This window comes from Lampris incognitus, chromosome 8 (assembly GCF_029633865.1).
Source record: "Lampris incognitus isolate fLamInc1 chromosome 8, fLamInc1.hap2, whole genome shotgun sequence".
In the NCBI taxonomy this organism is placed as follows: domain Eukaryota; kingdom Metazoa; phylum Chordata; class Actinopteri; order Lampriformes; family Lampridae; genus Lampris; species Lampris incognitus.
In genome coordinates this window covers 432,197-451,756 of record NC_079218.1, presented here as the reverse complement: position 1 = coordinate 451,756, position 19,560 = coordinate 432,197, and the positions used below count along the sequence as shown (strand labels likewise).

General features: G+C 42.3%; 1 protein-coding gene across 3 annotated transcripts in view; it reads right to left on the bottom strand.

Annotated features, from left to right (window-relative positions):
• Nucleotides 1-19,560, bottom strand: part of LOC130116841 (myotonin-protein kinase) — a 61,798-nt gene that overhangs the window by 34,842 nt on the left and 7,396 nt on the right. For all 3 annotated transcript variants that reach the window (XM_056284910.1, XM_056284911.1, XM_056284912.1), the window contains exons 2-5: nucleotides 2,579-2,670; nucleotides 1,141-1,224; nucleotides 848-943; nucleotides 528-676 (exon numbers count right to left, since the gene is read on the bottom strand). In XM_056284910.1, the coding sequence (XP_056140885.1) occupies nucleotides 528-676; nucleotides 848-943; nucleotides 1,141-1,224; nucleotides 2,579-2,670 (421 nt within the window). The remainder of the gene's footprint in view (nucleotides 1-527; nucleotides 677-847; nucleotides 944-1,140; nucleotides 1,225-2,578; nucleotides 2,671-19,560) is intronic.

Sequence of the window (19,560 nt, the reverse complement as noted above, 5' to 3'; positions counted from 1 at the left end):
GTCCAGTCCCCTTTATAGCACCATAAGGGAGTACATTGTCAGCATGGGTAGCATGGGTAGTCAAATTAGTCAAGTCAAGTCAATTTTATTTGTATAGCCCAATATCACAAATTAAAAATTTGCCTCAGTGGGCTTTACAGCAACACAACAGCCTGTCCTTAGACCCTCACCTCAGATAAGGAACAACTCCCTAAAAAAACCTTTAACAGGGAGAAAAAACAGGAAGAAACCTCAGGGAGAGCAACAGAGGAGGTCTCTTTTCCAGGATGCACAACATGCAATGGATGTTGTGTTTACACAATTTACACAATACAACATTGAAAGAGGATAACGAATTATAATGGACTTATAAAAAATATGACGAATATGATGTGCAGGATGCCAAGCAGTGTCCAGACGTCACCGGAACAGTCCAGGACCCAAGCAACGCGACCAGCATCAGCATGTAAAAAAAAATCAAAAAAAAAAAAAAAAACAGGATGACAAAATCAGTGATATAAGCACCACACACAGAGGAAGGTTGTTACCTGTGGACGTAACCCAGTCTGTGGATAGAGTCAATGGCCATGATCATCTCAGCCAGGTAGAACTGAGCCATATCTTCAGGGATCCGGTCTCCGAACTTACTGAGCAGGGTCAGCAGGTCACCGCCCACATAGTAATCCATCACTAAGTACTGAACCGTGAGGGGAAAGTTTGAAGAAGACAGAAAATGTCTATAATGTGCAGTTTTAAGGGTACATTTTTTTCCATTGGAAAGTGGGAAAAGCTGTAAAATGTCAATGATGTAGTGCCAAAGATCAGTAACTTGACTGATTGTGTGATGCAGTGCTTTGCCAGTGGATACCAGATAGTTGTCATCCTGAAAGGCATAGTGCAACTCGGTGATCCATCGCCTATCACCCTTCAAGAGAACTTCCCTTTCCTCCTGGTAACACGCAGTCTGCACAAAACAGGCAGAAACACCAATCGATACATCCACAAAAAGGAAGGACAGTTAACATGCTTGACATAACAGGAGACTTCAGGCCGAAACAGTGTATTCCCTATGAATACACAATACAAATGCAATCATGTTTGATTTGTCTCATCCTACGTGTGAATGTGAGAGCGAATGTACAGTTATTTGTGTGTGCTTACGTCTCCTCGCCTCAGCATGTCCCACTTGTTCATGATCTTGAGAGCATACACCTTTTGAGTACTACGCATCTTTGCCACAGCAACCTGCAAGGGAAGCAGCAAAGATGGCCTTACCAGTAGACACAAATAGTAAATCCAAAACCACTAAACCCAGCTACCCAAGACCAGAAATATAAAATCATGTCTGCACATAAAAATGATTCCTACACCAGGATAGTCACACCAAGTCTGAACAAAAAGGGACACTGAGAGTTGTGCTTTCCCCAGCAACATTTGGAGAGGAAACCACTTCTGGAAAAGTCACTGACAGCATCGGTCACTTTTTTATGGAATGTGTCATGCTTTATCAGGCCGTACAGAGGAGAAGGGACGGGAAAGCTGAAAGCGGATGGGAGAGAAATGTAAGCGGGGTCGTGATCGTCTGGATAAAGTCCACGGCACCGTAAAATACGCAATGCAACTATAAAGTCTGAAGGTCCTCATCTGCTGAACAACAGGGGTGACCCCACCCCTCGCAACCCACCCAAATACATAAAAAAGGATCTTGTGACCGTTGCTATGTTTACATACGCCTTTTCAGTCCAGCCCAATAACAACACAGTCAGGATAAAAATACTTGGACCAGAATAAATTGGCCCATTTCCCAATGAAACGTCATCGTGTTTGAGAGGGCTAGCATAACCCTGTTACAGCCTGTCTGACGGAAACGTGTCATGTGACTGAAGCCTCGCCGCTCTTCCGGAGGACGCGCGCTCACTGAGGGAAGTGACGGCAACGAGTTTCCGGCATATTGCTTCCGTCAAAACCACGTTTTATTTTGTGTTCCTATAGAAGACACACTTTCGGGGGAATAGTCAGCCACATTGATGTCGTTTGAAAGAAAACAACTGGTTCATGTAACCCAAAGTGACTGGTACAATATTTATAACAATTTAAACCTAATTTGAAGAGGAACTGAAAGAACACTCCATAATCCAAACGCAAACAAAATGGCAGACCGGCAAAAGGACAACAAGCCCAGCTTGACAAGTTCTCCCCCGAGCTGCCTGCAGAGGGCGCTGCCTGCTTAATGACCTCGGGCCGGTGTTTGGAGGAGAACGCGGATTTACAGTATGCCCATCTGCATCCGCCCCGGGTCATTGTGCACTAAAATGGCTGCATTTAGTGAAACTGTAATCGCAGAAGTTTTAAACGGGTTCTGTATGAGCAGCCCCCCCCCCGTCTTCATCGACTAAAGAACATTTCCGCTCCCGCCTTTTGTTGTTGTTCCTTTTGCTCTTTTTCTTTTACATGTCAGCTCCCGCCACAAGATTTGTTCAGTTTCTTTTTTCTTGTTATATTGGTCGTAGATTTAGGTGAATGAAAGGAAAAGGTATGTGACAGCACATCCCTGCTTCCGCCATTAATCTGACGTCCCAGCGGCCCAGCCCCGCCTCACCTCGCTGAAGGTGCCCCGGCCGATCACCTTCAGGATGTGGAAGTCGTCTCTCTCGATGCGGGTCTTCTTCACCCTCCTCACCAGGGGCTCCGCTGTGGGGGAGGGGGGGGGGAAAGAAGGACGTCACAAGTGAAGGCAGTCTGTTCTTCCAGCTTTCTTCGGCTGGGTACTTGTTGTGTACGTGCTATATGACATACGGAACAAACCAAAGCAGGACAAACCCGAACGAAACCGGAAGTGAACGCACAGCAGGTTTGAGAACGTCCCGCAGCACATAGTGACGCAGGCGTGGTTTGCTCGTGCGAGCCTTGGCAAGTCAAGGAAGACGAGCTTCTCAAGGTACGCCTTCGTTTTGTTCCGGGTGTCATGGCGCGTCAAGATGTCTGGTAAACTGTCCTCCCCACTAACCAGGCACGGCGTTATGGGCGGGCCTGACGGTCCTAGGCCCGCCCACTTTTCACAGGGCCCACCCTACAATTTTCCTACCCCAAAAAAAACATTATTTTTTACAAAATTTAATTTAGTCTTAAATGATACGAAATCAGCCAATAATCGCATGTTTTGTGCTAAAAATAGTTTTTATAAAAATAATTTTATATGTTGATGTTCATGCGCAAGCAAGTTCATGAGACACGATGTGATGTTCGACGCCGGCGGGCTGGGCTAGGCTAGGCTAGGCTAGTTCCAGCTGCCATACCAAACGTTGTTTAAGTTCTTTAAACGTGCACGAACGGTGTCGGACTCGTCACTGCGACCAGGAGATGAGCAAGAGGTGGTATCCACAACTCCACGCTCTTCCTCTCCGCCACCGTCTTGTCATCATAGAGATGTGTAGACTGTGATGGATAGTGATTGATAACACTGGTCTACAAAATATAGTTTTTTTTCTTGCATGGACTTTGGAAACTGTTTTTGGCTAATTTTGGGCTGCTGAATCCAAATCTGAGCTCACATTTGCTCTATCATATCAAGCTTTTGTGCTATCTGTATGCTCCTTATTCAGGATTTTACAAAAGTTGACCATCTAGTCTGTCAATCTTGGTGGGGGTAAAAATGACCCCTATTAATTTCTTAAGTAATTTCATGCTAGGCTGAGTGTTTATTTATTCATTGTAATCATTTTTGCATCTATCGATCTTCTAATGCAACAGTGTTTTTTAACTTCCGAGTGTAAACTTGCTGTTTTCTCAAAAATAATGATTTTTCATAGTTCAAAAACCTGATGTGATAGGCAAAAACGAATGCCAGATTTGGATTCAGCACCCAAAAGTGAGCTAGGATCCGTTGAAAAACCCCATGCAAGAAAAATTGTGTTGACCCCCAGTGTACTGACCTCTAGCAGCGTGTCTTTACATGCCAGATAACAACGTTATGAGCGAGTTCTGAATACTGGCTCGCTGCTCTGCTCGCGTTACTCAGGCGTCCCAATTCAATTCGTTTAAACCTCCTTCCCAAAGGGGACTCGGCGTGCCCTACGCAACGCTGTAAGACCAAACTGCACCACTCTAGGTGGCGCGTAGGGTGGGTATACGCCCATTTCACGCCGCGGCCATCTTGGATTTTAAAAAAACCAAGCGGTGGGAACTTAACCACGCCCCCTTCTTCATTGAAAACACTGCTGGAAGCAACATGTCGTACTGCTGTGTACCATCCTAAATTCAACTGACACATTAAGATGCCATATGGCTAAATGTTTACTCCTCCTGCTATTATTGCAACAGACGTTATGTACATGTAGGCCTACTGTATGCATTGAGCTGCAGAGGTTGCACCATGTACAGCCAGTTAAATAATATTGGGGTGACCAGTTTCACTGTGACTAAAACATTAGAAGGGAGACAGAAGTTTGACGCTGAAAAATGTTTGCTCCTGTTTGTAGTCGCATTGGTGACTTAATAGCGGAAGAAGATGAAGAGGAACATGAGGGAGATAGGTGACTTGTTACTGTCAGTACAATACAATTTTTCAAACATGTAGATTACTGCATTGTATAATATATATATATATATATATATATATATATATATATATATATATATATATATATATATATATATATATATATATACACTACCGTTCAAAAGTTTGGGATCACCCAAACAATTTTGTGTTTTCCATGAAAAGTCACACTTATTCACCACCATATGTTGTGAAATGAATAGAAAATAGAGTCAAGACATTGACAAGGTTAGAAATAATGATTTGTATTTGAAATAAGATTTTTTTTACATCAAACTTTGCTTTCGTCAAAGAATCCTCCATTTGCAGCAATTACAGCATTGCAGACCTTTGGCATTCTAGCTGTTAATTTGTTGAGGTAATCTGGAGAAATTGCACCCCACGCTTCCAGAAGCAGCTCCCACAAGTTGGATTGGTTGGATGGGCACTTCTTTGAGCAGATTGAGTTTCTGGAGCATCACATTTGTGGGGTCAATTAAACGCTCAAAATGGCCAGAAAAAGAGAACTTTCATCTGAAACTCGACAGTCTATTCTTGTTCTTAGAAATGAAGGCTATTCCATGCGAGAAATTGCTAAGAAATTGAAGATTTCCTACACCGGTGTGTACTACTCCCTTCAGAGGACAGCACAAACAGGCTCTAACCAGAGTAGAAAAAGAAGTGGGAGGCCGCGTTGCACAACTGAGCAAGAAGATAAGTACATTAGAGTCTCTAGTTTGAGAAACAGACGCCTCACAGGTCCCCAACTGGCATCTTCATTAAATAGTACCTGTTAGAGCCTGTTTGTGCTGTCCTCTGAAGGGAGTAGTACACACCGGTGTAGGAAATCTTCAATTTCTTAGCAATTTCTCGCATGGAATAGCCTTCATTTCTAAGAACAAGAATAGACTGTCGAGTTTCAGATGAAAGTTCTCTTTTTCTGGCCATTTTGAGCGTTTAATTGACCCCACAAATGTGATGCTCCAGAAACTCAATCTGCTCAAAGAAGTGCCCATCCAACCAATCCAACTTGTGGGAGCTGCTTCTGGAAGCGTGGGGTGCAATTTCTCCAGATTACCTCAACAAATTAACAGCTAGAATGCCAAAGGTCTGCAATGCTGTAATTGCTGCAAATGGAGGATTCTTTGACGAAAGCAAAGTTTGATGTAAAAAAAATCTTATTTCAAATGCAAATCATTATTTCTAACCTTGTCAATGTCTTGACTCTATTTTCTATTCATTTCACAACATATGGTGGTGAATAAGTGTGACTTTTCATGGAAAACACGAAATTGTTTGGGTGATCCCAAACTTTTGAACGGTAGTGTATATACTCCTGTATTTTCACAATGTGTGTCTGGTGTGTGTCTGTGTGAGAGTCTATAAACGGCCAAACTAAAGCACTTGGGGCCTTGATTCTTTTTGGAGGTTATTGGGGATGATCAGGGGCACCTATAAAAAATAGCAGAAAATTAAATCAAAATTATGCATAATTATGCATAAATATGCAAAATATGCATTTTTCTTAAAATGGCTAAAAACCACTTTTCTCGGCATTTCAGATGATTCTGAGCATTTGGGGGGAGGGAGTTGGAGTGGGGAGGGGTTTAGGGGCAGGGGGAAGGCGGTTAGCTTTCAGGATGAAGAGGAGGGAGATTTAGATGGGTGGATAACCAAACCACTACATTGTAGCGGGGTTCTTCTAGTATATACACTACCGTTCAAAAGTTTGGGATCACATTGAAATGTCCATATTTTTGAAGGAAAAGCACTGTACTTTTCAATGAAGATAACTTTAAACTAGTCTTAACTTTAAAGAAATACACTCTATACATTGCTAATGTGGTAAATGACTATTCTAGCTGCAAATGTCTGGTTTTTGGTGCAATATCTACATAGGTGTATAGAGGCCCATTTCAAGCAACTATCACTCCAGTGTTCTAATGGTACAATGTGTTTGCTCATTGGCTCAGAAGGCTAATTGATGATTAGAAAACCCTTGTGCAATCATGTTCACACATCTGAAAACAGTTTAGCTCGTTACAGAAGCTACAAAACTGACCTTCCTTTGAGCAGATTGAGTTTCTGGAGCATCACATTTGTGGGGTCAATTAAACGCTCAAAATGGCCAGAAAAAGAGAACTTTCATCTGAAACTCGACAGTCTATTCTTGTTCTTAGAAATGAAGGCTATTCCATGTGAGAAATTGCTAAGAAATTGAAGATTTCCTACACCGGTGTGTACTACTCCCTTCAGAGGACAGCACAAACAGGCTCTAACCAGAGTAGAAAAAGAAGTGGGAGGCCGCGTTGCACAACTGAGCAAGAAGATAAGTACATTAGAGTCTCTAGTTTGAGAAACAGACGCCTCACAGGTCCCCAACTGGCATCTTCATTAAATAGTACCCGCAAAACACCAGTGTCAACATCTACAGTGAAGAGGCGGCTGCGGGATTCTGGGCTTCAGGGCAGAGTGGCAAAGAAAAAGCCATATCTGAGACTGACCAATAAAAGAAAAAGATTAAGATGGGCAAAAGAACACAGACATTGGACAGAGGAAGACTGGCAAAAAGTGTTGTGGACGGATGAATCCAAGTTTGAGGTGTTTGGATCACAAAGAAGAACGTTTGTGAGACGCAGAACAAATGAAAAGATGCTGGAAGAATGCCTGACGCCATCTGTTAAGCATGGTGGAGGTAATGTGATGGTCTGGGGTTGCTTTGGTGCTGGTAAGGTGGGAGATTTGTACAGGGTAAAAGGGATTCTGAATAAGGAAGGCTATCACTCCATTTTGCAACGCCATGCCATACCCAGTGGACAGCGCTTGATTGGAGCCAATTTCATCCTACAACAGGACAATGACCCTAAACACACCTCCAAATTGTGCAAGAACTATTTAGAGCAGAAGCAGGCAGCTGGTATTCTATCGGTAATGGAGTGGCCAGCACAGTCACCAGATCTGAACCCCATTGAGCTGTTGTGGGAGCAGCTTGACTGTATGGTACGCAAGAAGTGCCCATCCAACCAATCCAACTTGTGGGAGCTGCTTCTGGAAGCGTGGGGTGCAATTTCTCCAGATTACCTCAACAAATTAACAGCTAGAATGCCAAAGGTCTGCAATGCTGTAATTGCTGCAAATGGAGGATTCTTTGACGAAAGCAAAGTTTGATGTAAAAAAATCTTATTTCAAATACAAATCATTATTTCTAACCTTGTCAATGTCTTGACTCTATTTTCTATTCATTTCACAACATATGGTGGTGAATAAGTGTGACTTTTCATGGAAAACACAAAATTGTTTGGGTGATCCCAAACTTTTGAACGGTAGTGTATATATATATATATATATATATATATATATATATATATATATATATATATATATATATATTCACTAATCTTTCAGTAGTGGATAGCTCTGTTCTGACACATCATCTTGATAACAGGAAAATGTGTGGATTTATATTGCTTCCCACATGTATGACATATCCTCATGTGTCCAGTGAGGTTTGGGCGACTCTACCTGATCATGACTACGACGTGAAGCCCCTTTCTGTGGAAGACCAGCTTGACGCAGTAAAGAAACGCATTGCTTTCCTGGAGGATGAAAATAAAAAGCTGAAAAGTGAGCGTTTTGGTCTAGAACACTTCCAGTGTGCGCCCAATCTGATCAGGTTTTACACTGGTTTTAAGGATTACCACACCCTCAAAGCACTCCTCTTAGCTTTACAGCCTACTGCAGAGTCCATGGTGCGATGGACTCAAATGCAAAGGAACAGCCATAACCTAGAACACATTTCTGTGTCTGGCTTCCATGCAGAGCATTTATCGCTGATTGATCAGTTTTTCCTGTTCTTGTGCCGTGTGAGGCAGGGCTTTTTTGCTCTGGATTTATCTGTACGATTCAATGTGTCGCCGGCCACAGTCAGCAGGAACTGTACGACATGGGCCACTATTTGCTCTTTATGTTAGGGACCCTCCCAATATGGCCTAGTAGAGCAGCAGTAGACGAGCTAATGCCACCAGTATTCAGGGAATTCTACCCAAACACAAGAGTGATACCAGACTGCATAGAGATCCACATCGAGACAGCTAGTTCGGAGGTTTTAAACACCATGACATACTCCCATTATAAAAGTAACACTACACTGAAATCCCTAATTGGGATCACTCCCTCAGGGTCGGTTAGCCTGGTAAGTAATCTATACACAGGATGTATTTCTGATAAGGAGATAACTAAGAGGTCAGGTGTTCTGGACCTCTTAGAGTCAGGTGATGAGGTCATGGCCGATATGGGCTTCCTTATCAAAGACCTGCTCGATGAAATAGATGTAAAACTTGTCATCCCTACATTTTTAGGCCCAAGTGGACAGCTTAGCTGTGATGAGCTCACAGACACACAGAGTATTGCTGGCTTGAGAATACACGTCGAACGGTCAATAAGACGCATAAAGGAGTACCACATTTTTGATGGAGTCATACCCCTTTCACTAAGTGGAACAGTCAACCAACTGGGGACTGTGTGTGCTCTCCTAACACATTTTCAGGGACCACTGTTTTAAACATTTGTTAAAATCAGCTGACAAGAAAATAGTGCACACAAACCTTAGATAGATTGAAACATATTTAACTTCATTTCAGTACAGTCCCATTTTTAGCCCACACCTTGAGATGAGCAATCACTATCTCAGTTTAGTAAACAGTTGATGGTTTGAGTTGGTAGCCAGTTCCAGTTTATTGCTACAACAGAATGACGGTTGACCCAACATATTTTAGTTTAAAATGAACCAACAGTTTTGTTAAAGTTAAAGGACAAAGAATGAAAATATTGTAGATGGGACAATCTAATGTATAAATATTGAATGTACAGTATAAAAATGAAATGTATCTTATTTTTATTTTATTGTGATTAAACAGCTTCTTTGAATACAGCCCTGTGTGTGTGTGTGTGTCTCTCCTCACTGGCACAGGAGAGGCAGAAAGTACTCGAAGAAGAAAAGATCCAGCTTAGTTTGCATATTGTGGTAAATGACGGTAGGTGCTCCAGGTTGGTGGTCCAAACCATGTTTGCTGCTGCTGCTGCTGGCCCCGCCCGGCTGCACTGAGTTCCGATTGAGTATGAAGGGGGCGTGGCTAAATTCCCACCACTTGCTTTTTAAAAATCCAAGATGGCCGTGGCGTGAAATGGGCGTATCGGGACGGGGCCTTTGATTGGGCTGTGGTTGCTTGGTCACAGACCTGTTGCGCCCTCTATTGGTCGGTCAGTGATAGAATTATAGTTCAAAATGGTCACTCACTGGCTTTCAACGTTGGCAAGTGATGGTACTGCTGCTGTTCAAGCAATATATATTTTGCACTGAGTAATGTTTAACATTTTGGCTCATTTTGTCAATGTTGCATGAATTATGAGGGGTTTTTTGTGATTACATTTGTTATTCTATCTAGCTCGATTTTGGTCTCAAAATGCACCAAATTGATGCATTTAAATGATCAATATTGAAACATTTTCTTCCGGGGGAGCATGCCCCCGGACCCCCCTAGGGAATTCCAGGCCCATCCATAATTGGCCTGGCCCACCCAAAACTGAAATCCTGGAGCTGTGCCTGCCACTAACACCTTGTGGTGTTGCTTGTTTCAAGAAAAACCACTTGTTTCATGCCAACAGGACTTGTATATAGGTATGTATTTTTAAAAAAAGACATTATCTCAAATCAAGTTTCTGGCAAGAACAAGTCCAGTCATCATGAAACAAGCAATGATATGTGGACGTGGCGATGAGAAATTACTGCTGGCTTAACCTTGAAATAAGCGTTACAAGACTTAAAACGAGATAAAACAGCTTGATAAGCTTGTCTTTTTTGCTGTGTCTTGTCGTGTGTGTCTCTTGGAGTCTTGCCGTCAAACACAAATTGTAGCCAGAGCAACAAGTGAAGTATCTATCAACCCTGTGAGCCTCTTATGCAAATTTGTTAAAAATCTGGAATTTACGTCTCATTTGATAGTGATTATGACAGTAATATATCACTAGTTTCTTCTTTTTAGTGTCATGAGGTCCAGACAGTGCTAGAAAGCTCTTTACTGAGCAAGCTAACAGCTAGTGGACCGTATGCTATGTGTGCTAGATGGTTTGCTTGCACATTTTCAACGTGCAAGAGCGTTAACATGCATTTTGATCAGAGTGCCACCTGTGTGTGTGTGTGTGTGTGTGTGTGTGTGTGTGTGTGTGTGTGTGTGTGTGTGTGTGCAGGCCTTGAGGTCCACTTTCAGGACAGTTCAGTCTGCTCACTGTTGTTCAAATCATTAGACTTTCTTTAATTCCCACAAGTCCCAAAAAGTGAAATATTTTGCTGCAATTCGTGTTTCATACAAGGCCTTTCCATTCCTTTGGCTTTTTTTTCCTTCTTAAAAACACCTGCATTTGTGAGTAATTATCTCTCTCTCTATCTCTCTCTCTCTCTCTCTCTCTCTCTCTCTCTCTCTCTCTCTCTCTCTCTCTCTCTCTCTCTCTCTCTCTCTCTCTCTCTCTCTCTGTCTGTCTGTCTGTCTGTCTGTCTGTCTGTCTGTCTCACATTATTGGACGTATGTTAGTGGACGGATACTGCTTACAACACAGACTTTGCCCTCTAAAAGAAGGTCTATCAGAATTATGGTTTCTCCACACAATCTAAGAATAGCAGCCATTGCTTATGAAGTGAGACAAGTTTTCCAGTCCCTTATTTTTATTTTCATTCCCCCTCCTCTTCTCACAGTGGGAGGAATGCAAGTGTGACGGAGGCGCAGTGTAAACTGTTTTTAGGTGGAGAGAGCGCTGCTTCCAGACACACGTTGTCCTCCAACGCAATGAGGGAATTCTGTGAATTGAATCCTTTATAGGCTTTTACTGCTGTATGTCGTCCTTCAGTGGAAAACTGTGACTGCCATGTGACTCGTGCTGTGGAGGGTCTTGTGATTTTCAGAACTCCCTGGTCATGAATATTCTACAAAGCTTAACCAGAGATCACAAAACCATTGACCTTTGGTTATGCAAGCAACTCTCCGACTTCTCATGAGCCACTAAAAAAAAAGTTCATATGAAGCCACTAATTGTTGACCCGTTGAATCAAACTGTCTTACACGCCGGCTTAGCTGACACCTGCTGACCTTCATTCCTGTATGTACGCATGAATATTCACCACTTCTGTCTCATACCAAATGGAAATGGTTTCACTCGGCTGAGCTGCCGTCCTCTGTGGTGACCACTGACTGACTAACTCCAGAACTATATCCCCTGACGGGACTGACGTCAGGGGATATCGGCTAAGCAGGGTCACACACAAGACATTTGATTTGGTACTTTGCTCTCAGTTATGCATAAAAACAGCTACAGGAACAAAGCCAAAAGCAGTGTGCTGCCAACTGAGATCTGAATCCAGGGGACACAATGTGATGTGTGTGTCTACCATGACTGTTGGATGTGTTTTGTACATCCATGATGTGTCACATGTGTAACTTTATGTTTCATTTGTGTGTTAATCTCTTGACAGAACTGCCTGAGGATGCAAAATCAATTTCAGTGCAAACTGATGATAAAGTTGCATCGTATTGTAGCGTATTGTAATATAAATGTAAATTAAGATCTAGGTGTTGGTAAGACTATGGGTTAGTACATAAGCTTGTGGTCTGACTTGGCCTTTGGTGTGAATGCTCTCTCGAGTGGTTAACGTCATATCCAGTGTACTGAACAATGCTTCCTGGAGAGACATGGGACTATGATCACAAAAATAAACTGCACCAACAACAATTAATGACACTAGCCACCAATTGGACATTGGGGGCCCTTAACTTCCATGATGCATGTTACATCCTTCCTAGACCAGTCACAGATAGAAGTCTCATTAGAAAAAAACGGAATAACTGACTTTTCTGACATCTCTGCCTACCCTGTCGCCTGTCCTTCCTGCAGCTGTATCCTCCCAGATAGGCCGGCCTTTATGGAAAGATGTGTGTGTGTGTGTGTGCGCGTGTGTGTGTGTGTGTGCGTGTGTGTGCGTGTGTGTGTGTGTGCGTGTGTGCGTGTGTGTGTGCACTAGTGCAGGCAGGAGCTATCCGGGGGCCATGCCTGCTTGTGTTTATACAAGAACATCACCATTAGTAACCAGGCAGCACACTTACACTTGCCAGCCTCCTAGCCTCATGAACGGAAATGTCCCCCCTCTGTGAAGGACGGGGGACAAAGTGAGAAAAATAGAGGATGCACAGTGCCTCCACTGATATCAGCCATTGTCAAATCCCCATAGTAGATATTGTTTGCTGCAATCGCTGCATAGTTTGCTGAGAACTAACAATGTGAGCCAAGTCTTTTTGGAGGCGGAGGACCCCCCCCCTCCCGCTAAAAAAACAAAAACAAAAACAAAAACAATAGCTCCACTGGCCCGGCTCCTTTGTTTCTGGGTGCAGAAATCTGAGGAAATCAAGAGCCATGCGTCATTTAGTTTGTTTCGATCAGTACCATTCTCCACAACCTCTGCTGATATTTACCAGTCATCTTGTACTTTGAGAAAGCCAAAATACTGCACATAACACTTTTAAGCATGATGTCTTTTCTTTGTACACAGTCTACTGTGAACTTTCCAAACTGCCATTCACCTCCAGGGGGATTAAAAAATGCAACTATGGCAGTCATGGATCAGAAATAGATCACAATAGCTGAAATATTCCAAGTATCCAAAGACCACATCTTATGACTACAGTGATTTCTATTGGTATTTCTTAAGATGCAAATAAAAAACATAAATAAAATGAAGGGTGAGTCTACCAACTGGTTGATGCAAGTCATCACTGACTAATGGGTTGTGCAAGGATGCATTTTTATGCTTTGTGTGATAGAAACTAGCATTTGAAAGGCACATTCAGCTGGCAGCAACGCCATTCTTTTCCACATTTATAAATTTTACTTCCTAAAGAATCATTGTTTATGGTTCTGATTTACTCACAAGTCCTGTAAATATAATTTCCCATCATATGCATATAGAAAACCTCAATTATGCAAGCAAAAAGCACCCAGCCACTATAGAAAATGCATTATTTAAACCCATTTGTCTCCTGGATATCATTTTAACTACTATGGCCTAAACAGTCGTACTGCTGTTTCTGTGCCAGGCTAACCAGAATTCACTGCACGAGAGAATAGGCAAAAAATTTAGTTAGATGCATGCCGCCACATTTGCCTCTGTGTATGACCCAAAATTAGGCTGTGTCACGCCAGCCCATTACAATTGTCAAGTTTATTGACACTTCCTGTTACTAATGTGTTGTGTGGGCCTAGACATGGCAGAGAGAACAACAGTGATGGAGTCATGACTTGCTCCTGTGAATGTTGTCTCTGGCTTGGTACCCATCGATTTGCTTGTCCTGTTTGGAAGGCCATGTAGGGAGTGACCGGACCACAGCCACCCAGACACAGAAGGAGAGGGAGGGACTGGCACAGGAGGAGGTTAAAGGAAACAGAATAGAGGAGGATCCTGTTTGTGGGCTTACAGTAATTTCCTCATTCAGCACAATTATCCCAGAACTTCTCCTTCTGTGGCAGCTGGGCCAGGCCGAAAATCTCCCCCTTGATCTGCCGTCTAATTTCTATCAAATTGTAAATGCAGTTCAGCTGGGGCTATGCGAGGACGGTCACAATAGAGACCCACTCAGACGTAAGCATTATTTAGAGACAGACATTCCCTGAGCTCCTAAGCTTTGTGACCTTTGACAGAATCAAGTCCCCTGTCCATGACTTTTTTTCATTTTTTATTTAAGCTTTGCCGGCTATACTAAACAAACGGATGTCAGGCCAGTGGTCATGCTAAACCCAGGAACCTGCTTCATCACTGGCCAGCCAGCCAACTCTGACATCGGATCCTCATCCCAGCACACATGCTGCGGTTACATTTGAAAAGCCCCATCACTAGAGACATATGATACCCCCCCACCCTGTAGCCTCTGGACATGAACACATACAATCACTGTCCAGTCACTCTCATTGACGGAAAATACTAACAGTGGAAGGGTGAGGGCGAGAGAGAGAGAGAGTGGACAGATGGATGGATGATGGATGGACGGATGGGTGGGTGGATGCGTGGTATATGGAAGAAAAAGAATGAGAGGTTGAAACATGACAATAAAGGCGCAAGAGTGATGGCAATCATCCAGCATTCATGTGATGGTATTTTTTTCTGTGTGCTTGTGCTTAAAAAGATGCATCAAAAGCAAAATGTGTTGGGCCTGACCGGAGGGCACCAGCTGAAATACCCCCAGCAGGCTCTATGCATGTGTATGCATGTTATATGTTATATGCATGTTGTATGAATGCGTGTTACTTTGTGTGTGGACCTGCGTGTGTTGCAAGTGTGCGAATATTTCCATATGTGTATGTACAAGGTGACTGCTGGTGGGCTTAGTCCGATTACCCCCCCAGTTGAAATATCCCCAGGGAATTTAGAGGGGTGGGTGGGAGGGGGGGCAGACATGCAGGACATGAGTGTTGGCTTACATGACCTTGTGTTGGTCTTCCATTTGTGATGGGGACGGTGTATTGTTGGCCCTATCACCGTGGCTACTGAGCTACTGTACGTGTGTGTTGTGTAACCTCTGGTGTGACACTTGGTACCCACAACAAGGTAACGCGCCTAATCCTACGGGAACATGCTGAGCCTGGCTGTCCTGCAAGTCTGTGGTTTTAGTTGGATGGAGGTTTAACCTTGAATATGAGTTATCTGCAGGCTGATTGGAGTTAGCATTATGGCAACCCTGTCACTGTTGTTGCACTGTTATGCACGATATTACTCAGTAATAACAGTATAAGCTACTGTTTGTCAGCAATCGTGCACTGTATGTACATGACACAGATTGAGATTAGGCCATTTTGTTTATATTTTGAATAATAAAAAAACCTTATTTTGTATATTTGGATTTAAATCTAGCAAATATTTCCTCAAAATGAATTAAGAAATAATGAGATTTTTTTTGTAAAAGTAGAAAAATAAACATAATTTAAAAAAACTATTTCTAAAATAAAATAGAATTACTAAAAATATCCTTAAATCTCAGCCTAAATCTAAACATTAAGTCTGAATAACATGCAATATGAATGATTTGAGTAAACATTTACTTGTGTCTCAAGTTGGCCCAAATAAAACCAGAGTAATACAAACATTTTTTATAAATTATAAAATGTTTGGCTGCAGGGTGGGATTTAGTAAACATGAGCCCAGACTCGGATATGAGGTTGACTTCTAGACGTCACTGGAGGCCAGTGGCTGAGGATGTAAAGATACTATACACATGAGGACGTAACGATACTATACATGTGAGGATGTAAAGATACTATACATCTCCTGGCTTCTATAGAAAGAAAAGAACACCTGGAGGAGGGTCCTCTGCTTTCAACCTATGAGACGTCAACATAGTCGTGGAAAAGACACACGGAGGGAAAAGTGTGATAGTAGTGTGACACTACGGCAGCTTTCTTACAAGCTTCACTAACCAGTCCTCTGGCAGCCAAAAGTACATTTAGTATATGTACTGCCAAAGCAATGCATCCAAAAGTACATTTAGTATATGTACTGTCGAAGCAATACATCCAAAATAGATTTAGTATATGTACTGCCAAAACAATACATCCAAAGGTACATTTAGTATATGTACTGCCGAAGCAATACATCCAACGGTACATTTAGTATATGTACTGCTGCAGCAATACATCCAAAAGTACATTTTATCACACGTGTCACAATAAGTTTGAATATGCTTAAGGATTGACTGGCCTGCACCAGAGAGAGAGAGGAACAGAGAGAGAGCGAGAGAGAGAGAGAGAGAGAGAGAGAGAGAGATACATTTTGAACATATCTCTTCGGAAATCCAACAAGAACACTCAAATTCCAATTACAATCTGATCAAACAAAAATTACAGTTGCTCGAAGGCACTATAAAAGACAACCAAAACCCACTGGATTTTCCAATAACACAAGAAGAATTGGCACAGAAGCTCAAATCCTTAAAACCCAATAAAGCTTGTGGCCTTGACAGCATCAGAAGCGAGATGCTTAAAAACAGCACACCTGAGCTGCAAAGGGCAGTACTCAAATTGTTCAACATCGTTCTAAGTTCGGGATTTTTTCCTGACATCTGGAGCAAAGGGCTTATAACTCTTATTCATAAAAATTGAGATAAATTGGATCCTAATAATTTCAGAGGCATTTGTGTGAGCAGTAGTCTGGGGTAGGTGTTTAACAGCATTTTGAACAATCCAATTCTAACCCTCCTTAACGAACACAATGTCCTGAGCAAAGGTCAAATTGGCTTCCTCCCAAATCACCGGACTACGGACCATATTTACACCCTACACACCCTCATAAATGAAAAGGTGAATCAAACCAAAAATGGAAAAATATTTGCTTATTTTATTGACTTCAAAAAGCTTTCGACTCTATTTGGCATGAAGGACTATACTATAAACTTTTACAAAGTGGTGTAGGGGGTAAAGTGTATGACATAATAAAGTCAATGTATTCGGACAACAAATTTGCAGTTAAGATTGGAGACAAACACACTGAGTTCTTCACTCAGAATAGAGGGGTGAGACAGGGCTGTGGACTTAGCCCGACACTGTTTCATATATATATTAATGAACTGGCGGTGCAGCTGGAACAGTCTGCAGCCCCAGGTCTCCCCCTGTATGACATGGAAGTAAAATTTGTGCTTTATGCAGATGAGCTAGTTTTGTTGTCACCAACCAAAGATGGGCTGCAACAACTACTAGACCTGCTTGAGGATGCAGTTGGGCAGTGAATAACCTAAAATAAAAAGCTTGTAGAGCTCTATATGCAATTAAAAAATAAACTCTTTAACATTGATATACCAATCTCCATCTGGGGCAAACTTTTTGATAGTGTAATTCTGCCCACTGCGCTATATGGAAGTGAGGTATGGGGTCCACTCAGTCTTTCCAGCTACACTAGATGGGACAAGCATCCAGCAGAAACCCTACATGCTGAATTCTGTAGAATGATTCTGAAAATACAAAGGAAAACACCAAACAATGCATGTAGGGCAGAATTAGGCCGGTTTCCATTACTGATAAATGTACAAAAAAGATCTCTAAATTTCTGGATGCACTTAAACACAAGCCCAACAAATACATTGCACTTTAAAGCTCTGAAAACCCAAGAACTGAACCCCAAAAAGAGTCCCCTGAAGCAGCTGGCTCTGAGACTCACTAACCCTGTAACAAATACTAAGACCAACCAACCTCAGGCCAGCACTGCATCCCAAACAAAGTTTACGATAAATCAGGCTATAAAACAAAGCAAGAACAATTATCTGAAACATTGGAACGCTGAAATCAAAACTAAAAAAAAAATAGAAGTCTGTTGGGCCCTAAAAACAAACTGTGATTTGGAAGAATACCTCTTTACTGTCAGAGACAGGAAGCAGCAACAGATCCTCACCAAATACAGGCTCAGTGACCACAGTCTCGCCATTGAAAAGGGGAGACATAAAAAGATGTGGTTGCTAAAAGAGCATCAAACATGTGGTCAGTGCATGACAGATGAGGTGGAGACAGAGGGGCACTTCCTCCTTATATGTGAAAAATTTGAAAAACAGTGACGGACTTTTGTCAAGGAACTGGAACATGTGATTCCAGAGTACCAGGAAATGGACGACGCAGGTAAGCTGCGGGTGGTCCTGGGAGGGGGGCCCGCGGCGAGCATTGCAGCAAGATTTATATTATCCTGCCACAACCTGAGAGACAGTGGGTGACGGCACCTATTGCTACTGTTGTTGTTGGATATCATAATCATTGTTGCTGTTGCTGTTATTATAATCATTGTTGTGTTGTGCTGTTGTTTTACATGCTTTAGCAATATGTACAAAACGTATGTCATATCAATAAAGCACATATTGAATTGAATTGAATTGAGAGGTACATAATCATTAAATCAATGTACACAGAAAAGAAGTGTGGGATAAAAATTGGTGATAAAAGAACAAATTTCCTCTCCCAGGAGCGTGGAGGGAGACAGGGTTGCTGCTTGAGTCCAACTTTGCTCAACATTTACATCAACAAATTGGCAAAAACTCTAGAGCAATCAGCAGCACCCGGCCTCACTCTACACAACTCAGAGATCAAATTCCTGCTCTATGCAGACAACCTAGTTCTGCTGTCTCCTACTGCACAGGGGCTACAGCAGAACCTGAGCCTGCTGGAGCAGTACTGCCAGACCTGGGCCCTGGCAGTAAACATGAAAAAGACCAAACTCATGATTTTTCAAAAAACGATCTGGATCCCAGAGAATGAAATATACATTCACATTAGGAAGAAATCACATTGAACATTCCCAGAACTATAATTATTTAGGACTAAAAATCAGCAACACAAGAAATGTTAACTTGGCAGTGAACGAACTGAAAGAAAAAGCACACAGCGCTTTCTATGTCATAAAACGACACATTTTTGTAGATATTCCAATTAGAATCTGGCTGAAAATATTCCAGCCAGTAATCGAACCAATTGCCCTCTATGGCAGTGAAGTGTGGGGTCCAATTGCAAATCAAGAATTTAGCAACTGGGACAAACATCCAATTGAGACCCTGCATGCAGAGTTCTGTAAGAACCTCTTACACATCCAGAGGAAAACAACAAACAATGCATGCAGGGCAGAATTAGGCCAGTATCCATTACTGATTAAAATACAGAAAAGGGCAATCACATTCTGGCAACATTTGAAAAACAGTGACTCCCACTCATACCATTACAAAGCCTTGCAAGTCCCAGAGTTGAGCAAAACCAGTCCCCTCACTCAACTGGTCCTGATGCTCAGGTCACTAACAAACACCAACACTTCACAGCCTTGGGACCAGAACCTCAGAATCCACCAAATTATAACTCAACAAAAACTAAAATTATATTACTTATTGGGACACACAAACTACAAACCAACATAACATGTAACGCTATGTGGCCCTAAAAAGACAGTACACTGTTGCAGAATATCTGCACAGCGACTGACACCAAACTGA